The 10,928-nt window shown below is 47.2% G+C and overlaps 1 protein-coding gene across 1 annotated transcript; it reads right to left on the reverse strand.

The window, feature by feature from the left end:
- Window positions 1-277: 277 nt before the first annotated feature.
- DHODH (dihydroorotate dehydrogenase (quinone)) lies at window positions 278-10,283 on the reverse strand. Its single transcript, XM_042920846.1, has 9 exons — window positions 10,251-10,283; window positions 7,954-8,166; window positions 7,634-7,833; window positions 5,826-5,908; window positions 3,251-3,438; window positions 2,467-2,580; window positions 1,442-1,595; window positions 1,109-1,268; window positions 278-634 (listed from the first exon to the last, which is right to left on the reverse strand). Exons 1-9 carry the CDS (start codon window positions 10,269-10,271, stop codon window positions 580-582), a joined length of 1,188 nt encoding a protein of 395 aa, XP_042776780.1. The 5' UTR covers window positions 10,272-10,283; the 3' UTR covers window positions 278-579.
- Between the last annotated feature and the right edge of the window lie 645 nt (window positions 10,284-10,928).

Consider the following 10,928-nt stretch of genomic DNA (forward strand, 5'->3'; position numbering starts at 1 on the left):
GCCTAGAAGGCCCTGCAGCACCTATGTGAGGCCCGTGGCCCTCACTGAGGGCTGGGATTTAAATCCAGGTTTTAAACTTTTTTTTTTTTGTTAATGCCTATTATTTATTTTTGAGAGAGAGAGCACAAACAGGGGAGGGGCAGAGAGAAAGGGAGACACAGAATCGGAAGCAAGCTCTAGGCTCTGAGCTGTCAGCACAGAACCCGATGTGGGGCTCGAACTTACAGACCTTGAGAGCTGAAGTCGGACGCTTAACCAACTGAGCCACCCAAGCACCCTTAAATCCAGGTTTTAAATGGCTTTATTTTTTCTATGATTTTTTTCCCTCAAATATTTAATGTCCTTGCAATATTAAAGGGATTTGAGTTTAGAAAGACTCATGAATGCATTCATGGTCCGACAAGTGATTAAAGAAAGCCTCGTATTGATTCTGGTGATGCTCCTGACTGGGTTTACAGTTGGGCTGGAGGAAGGGCTCTCGTGGTTTGGGGGATGTGGCTCTCCTCTCTCAATCCAGCCACAAAGACCCGTCTCATTTAGTGGGGAGATTCCAGATTAGGCTTCTTATTGAAAACATCCTCACCTCCGATGGTCTGCTCCAATGGCATCTGTGATTCTCGTAAAACCCTGTTCCCTGAAAAAAGGAAAAGCAATTTCGGCAAATAGGGAAGGACAGGCCCTGCTCTCGCTGGAAGCCCACATTCACCTAGGCTGTCAGCTCCATAACCGTGCCTGCCTGTCTCCCGCAGAGGCGTGCCTCCTGCCTTCTACATCGTCTTCACTCAGGAACCTAGAGGTGTTTCCACCTAGGTCTTCACACTGGGAAAGGAATCAATTTCAAGTATTCACAGCTCCCTGACATCAAGACAATGTTACTGAGCAGGGATGCTGCCAGAACCCCTCAGGCCAATAAACACCATTAATCTTGAATTCCTTGGCCCTCTTTGTCCTCTGTCTTAGGAGCAACAGAGTAATTTTCCCCAGCGTTCTTGAATCCTTTCTGAATGAGGAATAAATAGGTAAATAGCATCTCCTCCTCCCTGTGAGTCATCCTCAACTGATGCCACCTTAACTTCGCCTGTGTCAAGCCACACGTGGCCCCACTCACTTCAAAAGGGCCTCCAGCTCCCGCTTGACCCTGCCCACCACGGGCGGCCCCCGGTAGGTGAGGGCCGTGTACAGCTGCACGAGGGAGGCCCCCGCCCGGATCTTCTCCAGGGCATCCTGCCCACTGCTGACGCCGCCAACCCCAATGATGGGGACTCTGCCTGCAAGAAGCACACGTAACATCGTGAGGAAGGGCAGGCAACGTGAGACCCTTAGTTTGGCTTCCCCCGCTCCGGCCCCGGCTGAATGCAGCAGTTCAGGGAACAGTGATTCGGATCAAACCCAAGAGCCTGAGCCACACACAGATCTGAAGACACAGGCACCGAATTCTTGCCTTTGGTGAGTGCATACATCTCCCGGATGGTCTGAGTTGATAAATCCCGGAGGGGCTTCCCACTCAGCCCTCCTGTTTCAGAGCGCAGGGCACCCTGGAGGCCGGCGGGGCGGCTCACTGTGGTGTTTGTGATGATCAGTCCATCGATGCCCAACTGCAATGTGAGACAGAGAAAGAACCCTCCAGTGGTGGCACTGATGCAGTCGGAGTAGCTTCCCCGAGGGTCTGAGACAGCAGCGGGGCCAGGTGCCCACACTATAGCCCCGGGAAGCAAGAGCTATACCAGAGCTCACTATGCTTCTAGAAAAAGGGTCTGAACGAGCCTCAACATAATAGTAGCAGCCATCACATATCGACCACCTGTAATGTTCCACGAGGACAGGATTTAATCCTTAGAACCACTCACTTTAGTCTTGTCCAAGGCCCCTAGGTAGTACATGGTGGAACTAGGACTTGAACCCAGGACTGCCAGATTTGGTCCGTGTTTCCACCATTCTCCTATAACACAGGGGCCTGGGGTAGACTGGAGAGAGTGACAGAACAGTCTGACCAAGACTGACCAAGAATGCAAGCACAAGGCTTAGAGCTCTTGCTGGATGAATGTGAGGAAAGAGACAAGGGAATGGGTACAAGTAAATGACTCATCCAAACATTTGCTTCTCTAAATTTTTTTTTTTTAGTTTATTTATTTGTTTTGAGAGAGTGTGAGCAGGGGAGGAGGAGAGGGAGAGAGGGAGAGAAAGAGAGAGAGAGAGAGAGAATCCCAAACATGCTCCACACTGTCAGCTCAGAGCCCGATGTGGGGCTTGAACCCACAAACTGTGAGATCATGACCTGATTTGAAATCGAGTTGGATGCTCAACCAACTGAGCTTTTCATTAGATGATGAGTTACATCATGACATATCAAACCAGCTCTCACTACCACAGAAAGGAAGCCACAGGCTAGCCCAGCTGGCCAAATGGCACCCACCCCCGCCCCTCCCAGGCAGTGAGAGGCGTCCCAGGGCCTAGCCCGACTCCTACCTCTCTCACCACACTGGCAATATCCTCCTTGTCCTGGGCTGTGAGGTCAGGTGCGATCTTCACCAGCACAGCCGGTTTGCGCGCTCCCTGCAGGGCGTCCCTCTCCTGCAGCACCTAGAACAACACACGGCCAGAGACGGGGACCCTGGAGGCCGTAGCCACAGATCAGCATGTTCTCACGCTGAAGCACCAGCGACTTCTCCTTCTCAGAAAATACATCTCTCAGTTATGCCAAAGACCCATCCCACAGATCTGATTCTCCTGAACAAAGGGATCCCTAAGATTAAGTCCCTAATGTTGTCACTGATATTGGCTAATATATTAAGGCTTATTGAGACTTTTTTTTCTAAAAGAGATAAGAAGAAAATACTGTCACAAGTACTGTTTGATAAAGACTCATCCAGGGGTGCCTCGCTGTTTCATGCAAATCTTGATCTCAGGGTTGTGAGTTCAAGCCCCACATTGGGCATGGAGCCTACTTAAAAACAAAGAAGAGTCATCCAATTTATTCAGTCAGTGTGCTCGATGCTAGGGACAGAGAGAGACAGTCCCTGCTCTCACAGGGTTTATGGTTTAACACAGGGACAGGTAACCAAGCCATTAATTACTGTTAAGCATAATCAGTGTTATGACGGGATTATAGGTATAGCAAGGGGTCCTATCTGGTCCAGGTGCTAAGGACAGCTCCTTGATAGTGACATTGAAGCTTTTTCCTGAAGAATCAACTGGAAAGAAGTGGGTAGGACAGGCTGGTGGAACGGAGCCTGGAGATGTAATTTCCTACCTTGGTCAGCAGGTGGCGCAGCTCAGCCTTTCCCTGAAGGCTCCGTAGCCCAGTGGTGTTCGGACTGGACACGTTCACTACCAGGTAGTCGGCCAAGGGGCCCAGGACTCGAACCCCCTCCACGTAGTCCGCAGCAGCGTCCACCGAGGTCTTATTCTTCCCCAGGTTTATTCCCAGTGGTAGCCCCCCTGTAAAGATGGCTTGTCAAGATTTTGTTCCTAAACACCATTCATTCCCTGTGCAACATTTTGAAGATGTCCTTGACTAAACAGCCCACGAAGAGCCCCGTACACCTCCACCTCTTTGTGTGAACTTCCCGGACCAGCCGGCAAACACCATGGAAGCTGCACGGTGTTGCCGCCTGCTGACCAAGAAGAGGTCACCATCTTTGCGCAGCATGTTTGGGCAACTACTAGGATGTTTTACTGCACTGTGTTCTTTTCCTTTTTTAAAATTTAATGGAAACTGGAGAAATTAGGAGTGCAAATGCTAGCGATAAAAAGTAAGGGCTCATAAATGTAATGAGGACAGTCAGAAATCAACAGGCATGTTAAGGGACAGCTGTTTATTCTCAAGGGCTGTCTGCTGGACTTGAGTGACAGGGTGTGCAGTTGGGAAGAAAAGGCAAAATTAAAGAATATGTATACAAGACTGGAAAATGTTTTCCACTAACCATGCCTAAAATATAGAGGCATAAATCTTTTAGAACTTGGAATTTCAGTTTTCTGAGAAGGGGCTCCAGCTCATAACTAGAATGAGCACAAGTCCCAGTGCTCCCAGAACAGCCCTCATTGCTCCTGTAGCCTGGGCATAATTATTAATGCCTGCACCCTTCACTCCCCAAAATGTCTCAGTTTGCATGGTAACTATTATGCCACCCAATTTAAAAATCCATGGGATTACTGACTTGCATTTTGGACTGTTAGAAAAATACATTTTAGAAACATGCTGTGCCTGAAAGCCAGAGGTTGTCTGTACTTGGCTTCTAAGATACCACCTTATCTGCAAAGGTCACTGGTAGGTCAGTGGTGTCAGCTGCTTTTACCGTGCAATGGTTGGGAAAAGACCTGGAGCACCAAGTGAGCTCCCAAAAGGTGTGTCAGGTCACTGGGATCAAAGACCAACATCTAGTGTTGCTAACCACCTTCTCATTCCCTAAACTAGTCACCCTTTTAATCCCCAGCTTGAAAGTAAATGAGATTCCCTTGGGGGCGGCGGGGGTGGGGGGGTGGGTAGCATCCAATTAGACAAAAGCTACACAAGTCCTCCAAGCTTCCCAAGTCCAGCCTCCATCAAGCCAAGCCATTTGTAAGCTAATTCTTCTTTGCACAGATGAGCTGGCTTGAAAGGAAGCCTTACTTTCATGCAGCTAAGGGATCTTCCATCAGCAGTTAGCTGCCCAAAGGGCCAAGACTCTGAAGTTAGACAGAAATTTCTGAATTACTCTATCTTCAAAAGGCACCATAGCTTCTGTCAACTTATGCTAGCAATAAGCTGTCTTCAAGGCTTCTAGATGCTGGAAAACATGAACAAATCTGCTGGAAGATTCTGCTTCAATCAGTGTTAGTGCTGGAGTAGGGGTGAGGGAGGGGCAAGGAAGAAAAGGGGCTAAAGCTCACACTGGGGACAATAAAAAGAAGAAAGGGAAGCCAGAAGGCAGGAGAGTATCACAAGCTATGGAGGTCATATTATAAGCTTCAAAGTTCCCCAAATGGAAAGGTCTGTAGTATAGCAGGGTCTGCTCCTACCAAAGCTTGGGATTTCCAAACAAGGTAACTTCCTTCTCCTAAAATCAGAGATTGCCGACTGCCTCGGCCCTTTCAACCTTACTTCCTGAAGTGAATCCGATGTCCATAGGTTTTTCTTATCTCACTACCAGGACATTTAATGACACTTAAATTCCTGGAAAGAGTTCTAGAGGAAAATGGCCACAGCCCCACACAATCTCAGAAGACACCTGGGAAGGGGTGGTGAGGACAAAACAGCGCTACAGGCACTACATGGATCTGGAGGGAGAGCAGAGCCCCAGAGAACAGACATCGGCATCTCTGAAGGCGGCCTTACAACATGCATGGTGTTTTCTGAACAAGTCATGAAGGATATTTGCCCAAAAGTCAAGATTAATTCTCCCCGAGTAGGGCGGGGGATGAGTAATTTCACTTTTCTTCTTGATGCTTCTCTGTATTTACTAATGCTTCTATAATTAACATGTATTGTTTACATAACGCACAAAAGGACATCATAGGAAGACCGAGGAAGATGGAGCTCAGGTTCTGCTCACATCTCAACTACCCACGTGACCACAGCGGGACTGCTTTGCTCACTTTCAAGCGGCCCCAGTTATGACACAACACAGGTTATATAACGAGGGAGAAACTAAGCAAGTCTTTGCTAAATTATGAAATTCAGTTACAGTCTTGCTGACTGTGATAAAGGCAGGAAAATTCCTGAGTTCCATAGTGTTTTTTTTCCCTATTGCTCAGTCACATTTACTTCATTAAGAATTCCTGACCTTTCTCCCACAGGTTTCCTCACAACAAACGGAGAAAGGCCCATTAGCACAACCCCACTTTACCTTCTGTGAGCCTGGCCTGCTTCTCCTGTCTGGCCCGCAACCTGTGTTCCACCACCGAGAGTCCGTGACTGTTAAATCCATATCTGTAACATATAAGCAGGTGGGGAGGGGACGAGGTTAGAGCCCTCGGCCATAAGCCAAACACTTTGGAGAGATGGTTTCATGGCCACTTCTACTATACTTTGGACTTTTAAAAACAGGAAAGAAAAAAAAAATCAGAGTCAGTTCTTAGACTTTCAAGGTTTAAACACCCCTGGAATTCCTAGAAAACTTGCCAGAACACCATCAAACACAGAGGGAAAGATTTAAATTTGCAAACAAGTCTCTCAGGTACCTAGCACTGGAAATAGCCCAGACTCGCCAGGTAGCTGTCCCCCGACCTGTCTGATTCCAACCCACACTCCTCCTCACTTATGTACCCCTCCCCTGCAGCGGGGCCTCCCTGACAACCCATCTTTCCTCCTCCTGCCTGTGCTCCACAAGCTCCCTCCCAGAGAAGAAATAATAACAAATGCCTATTATTTAAGTCACGTTGTTACTTGCAGCCAAAAACACTGAACAGATAGAGGAGCACCTGTTTTTGTTTACTTCATGAATAAATTGCTCGATTCACTTGGCAGGCGCTTACTGGGCACCCACTCCAAGCCACCCACAGCAAGGAGGCCAAACACACAGGCTCTCCTCCCTCAACCACTTCTCGTTTATGGATTCTGCCCAGTACCGTTGTCCTGGTACCTGCAGTTACTTGTGGCAGCCGAATCATCAACAAGTATATTTTGCCTGGAAATTCTGAAGATACCGATCCCAGCCTGCAATGCAACAGAAAGCTCAATAACTTCATCTCTAATGCTGGAAAATTTCCCTGAAATAAGTACAATAAAGCAGGAAGTGCGGCCACCTAAAATTCCCACAGGTTCATCTTCCAGAAGGCCATCAATGGTCCCAAAGATGCCTATTAAACTCTCTCAAGGAGACTCTGAAAATTCTGTTACCAAAAAGCAGACACTTTTTCATTTTCTGGGTTTGCTATAGTGAATACTGCCTAGGGATTGCAAAGAGAAGGGCTTTACACAATCTAGAAGGATCTCTCTTATTAAAAGCAGCTATCCATATGGATTATTAAAATTTCCAGTTTACTAAAGGGCAGGGCTTCACCATCCAGTTCAAGAACTTGTAGCCACATGTGTCCCTGAGCACTTGAAATGTGGCCAGTACACCCTGAGAGCACTTTAAGTCAAATGCACACTGGATTTAGAAGACTTGCCACCAAAGATGGTAAATAGTTAATTAATCATTTTTATTTTGATTATGTGTTAAAATGACATTCAGAACATGTTAAGTATTTATAATTAGATATAACTATAAATAATAATTAAATAGAATATATTATTGAAGTGAATTTCACCCATTTCTCTTTACTGTTTTATTGTGACTACCTGAATATTTTAAATTACACATCATATTTCTGCTGGACAGTGCTGGGCAAGAGCACTGGAGTAACAATGTGAAAAAAGCACAAACCCTGAAGTCAAATGTATTAATCTCAACCCCAGATCTCCCACTTATGATCTCATGATTAGAGATAAGTCATGTAGCTCTCTGAGCCCCTGGGGTGTCTATGTGTTAAACTAGAATAATAAAATCTGCTTTTATGCCTCCACACAGGAGATGCTCAACATGGTTCTCGAACATTCCCAATAGCAGAAAAATGTCCACACTGTATGACAGAAAAAACAGGCAGATCTCCCATTGCTGAGCGCCCTCCTGGGAAGAAAGTATCCCCTGTGACCTCTGGTCCATTCACACACCTGTTAATGACAGCTTGGTCCTCTGGGAGGCGGAAGACTCTGGGTCTGGGGTTTCCTTCCTGAGGTTTTGGAGTAACACTGCCGATCTCTACAAAACCAAAGCCCATCTTGTAAAGTCCATCCACAGCTTCCCCATGCTTATCAAATCCTGCAGCAATTCCAACTGGATTTCGGAATTTATGGCCCAGGACTCTCACTTCCTAGGGAGAAGGAAACAAAGCCAGGCTATCCTGGTGTTTCTCAAAGTGCAGGCCCCAGCACTTCTGTGTCAGAAGTGCCTGTGGAGCTTGTTAATCAGAAGGTGTTCCAAGAGCACCTACCAGCATGTCAGAGTCTTGAAATGTGGCACGAGGCAGGAGCCCCAGGGAGGTGAAATGAACGGCCAGCCTGTGGGCTGACTCTGGGTCCAGCAGCTTCTGCAGAGCTGGCATCAAGTGTTCAGCATAGAAATGTTCATCCCCCGTGGCCGTCAGGTAGGAAGTGAAGAGAAGTCCTCCGCCCCCCAGGATGACCACAGCATCCTGGGCCCGCTTCTGAGGGGGAAAAAAAGAAAAAGGCCCAATGGGGCCAGACAGCAGTAACTTCTCTGAGCCCTATACACCCAGGCACACAGGACATAATGGCATGTGACATGAAGCGATATCCCTAGCCTTCTGCAAACACTGGTCTCCTTCATTTCTAGTCTTGCTCACACATTGGTCTCTACTTTCAGAGGCTGTATCCACACTTCTGCTGACCCACACTTGTCTGGCCTTGAAGGACTCTGGGCCAGAGGCTTCAAAAGAGGCAGTACTGCCCCCAGGGGGACATGTGGTAGGCATTTTGGAGGAATGTTAATAGATTTAAGTGGGCAGGAATCTGTAAAGGTAGACACCTGCACTGTTTTAGGCTATCTGACAGATGAAGTGTCCCTGTCCTGCATGGCTTTTGGAGATACTACTGACATTCAGTATGTAAAAAAATCTATTCATATTATTTGAGCCTGTATTCCACCACATAAAAACACCAACTATGTCATGCACAGTTTTCATATGCATTGACTTTTCCAGGAATGCAGTTCCATCATAAATTGAGAGATGACTGCACTGTGTTGCACAGAACGTTACTAAGCCTTGTTCACCGTTTCAGAGATCTCAGGAATGGTATAATGCTTTGTTTGGGTTTTGACAAGAAAACATACCTGAGGCGCTGGAATTTCCAAATAGAGGCTTAAACACCTGAGTCTCTCACTAAGTGAGTCATGCCCAACATTTACATACTAAAATACATGTTATTTTATTATGAATTCCTTTAATGTCTCCTTTATATTCCAGTTAGGACATTATGCTAATCTTTTAAAATTATACGTAGATAGATTACATTATACATAAATTCCACTTCAGGATAATAAAAGCAGTTGCAAAATATTTTTTTTAAGGAGCATCAGGTCTTATTGAGTCAAGAATCACTAATTAGTTTTGGGCACCTGGGTGATTCAGTCGGTTGAGCATCCAACACTTGATTTGGGTTCAAGTCATGATCTTACTGTTCGTGGGATCGAGCCCCTGCTTGGGCTTCTCTCTCTCCGCCTCTCTGCCCCTCACCCACTCTCTTTCTCTCAAAAACAAAGAATCCTACTTGAAAAGTGGTTCATAGTTATCACTGCCAGATGATGAGTCATCAGTCAGTCATCTGCCCAACAGTAATCGAGCACTCAGAGGTGGGCGAAATAGTCTCCGCCCTCAAAGAGACGACAATCTTATGAAGAGACAGTCATTAATCAATGATCACGCAAATATGTAACTGCCAATAGCTATGAATTAACATACGGTAATAACACACCCCAACCCAATCTCAGAGGTAGAGGAAGGCTTCTTTGAAGAAGTGACTTAAAGCTGATGTCCAAAAGATAAATAGGAGTTAACTAGGACGCAGTGGGAGGGTATGAAAAAGTGTAAAGGCGCTCACAGTGGCACAGGGTAAGGAGATGCACCCAAGAAATGGGGGAAGGGGAAAGGTTTGTCTGGAACCAAGGAACAAGGCAAAGCACGGCTTAAAAAGAAGCTGGGGAGATAAACAGAGACGTTGGCCAAAATGAAGATTCGGGTTCTCCCTCAACAACTAGGTGGCATGATCAGATTTGCCTTTTTAAAGTCACTCCCAGTTGTCGATACAGAACAAGTATTTATTGTCTTGCTTCCAGTCTCCAGCGGATTGTAGGAACGCTCCTTAATGTCAACAAGTATCTGAACACACTTACATAAGCCCCCGCCCTAAAATTTCATCTAGAAGGGCTGGGGCCATGTTTTAGTGTAACTTCACTGCACGATGGATCCTGCACACAATGTTAGGCGGTCATGTGTTCACTAAACGCCCGTGTGCCAGGCTCAATAAACGTTTGGCCCACGTGCGCTGACACAGACCTGCATCTACCCAGACAGGAACGTGCTCTTATGCACACTGGCCAAGCACACGTGTAAATGCACACGCACGTGTGCCTCCAGAAACGCACAGACGTGCAAACTGGGCCCACGATCTCGGAACCGCACTTCGCCCCAGGTTAGCCCTCCAATCTGCTTTAGCCCCACTCCTCGCCCAACTCCTCCTCGCTGCCGCAGAGCCCACTTTCTGAACTCACTTTCAGCAGTCTCCACGCCATGCTCCTTCCGCCACTGGGCCCGCCTCTGGCTTATTTCCATTGGAAGAGATGGCGGTAAGCCCTCCAATCACCGCCCTGCCCTCCAATCACCGCAGCTGCCACCTCACCAATCACCAGACAGGAGGGTGAGGCGGGCCTCCCAGCGGCTGAAAAGGCCTCGCTCCGACCCGGAGGTGTGGCTAGACGCTGGTACCCGCGCGCGCAGTCACGGCAGCCACGCTCCTTCCGCCCGCCGGAGTCCAGGTGTGGGCGCAGCGCTAAGCTGAGTTGCGATACACTCGGCTTGGGGCGGTGTGCGTAGCTGTTCTGCGGCCCTGCGACCTCGGCGACAGAATGCGCATAGGTAGAGCGTCAGTTCTAAGCAACACTGTCACCAATATCTTGATCATTTAAGTTGAACATGTGATATGCTTGCGCTCTAGGTAAAGCAGGTATTGAGACCATATATCAGGCACTGAAAAAAAGGTTGGAATGAATTACGGCCCTGTGGAGTTGACCTCAGAGAAGTTTCCATCAGCCTCAGGTTTCACTTAAAAATGCCTTAAACGTATGTATGTGCGTAAGTATGTATATTAATGAAAGTGTTGGGAAATCAACACTTTGTTACAAAGTCTTGTAACACCCAGAACGATTCCATTGCAGCGAAGACTTAGTGGA

This window comes from Panthera leo, chromosome E2 (genome assembly GCF_018350215.1).
Source record: "Panthera leo isolate Ple1 chromosome E2, P.leo_Ple1_pat1.1, whole genome shotgun sequence".
NCBI lineage: Eukaryota > Metazoa > Chordata > Mammalia > Carnivora > Felidae > Panthera > Panthera leo.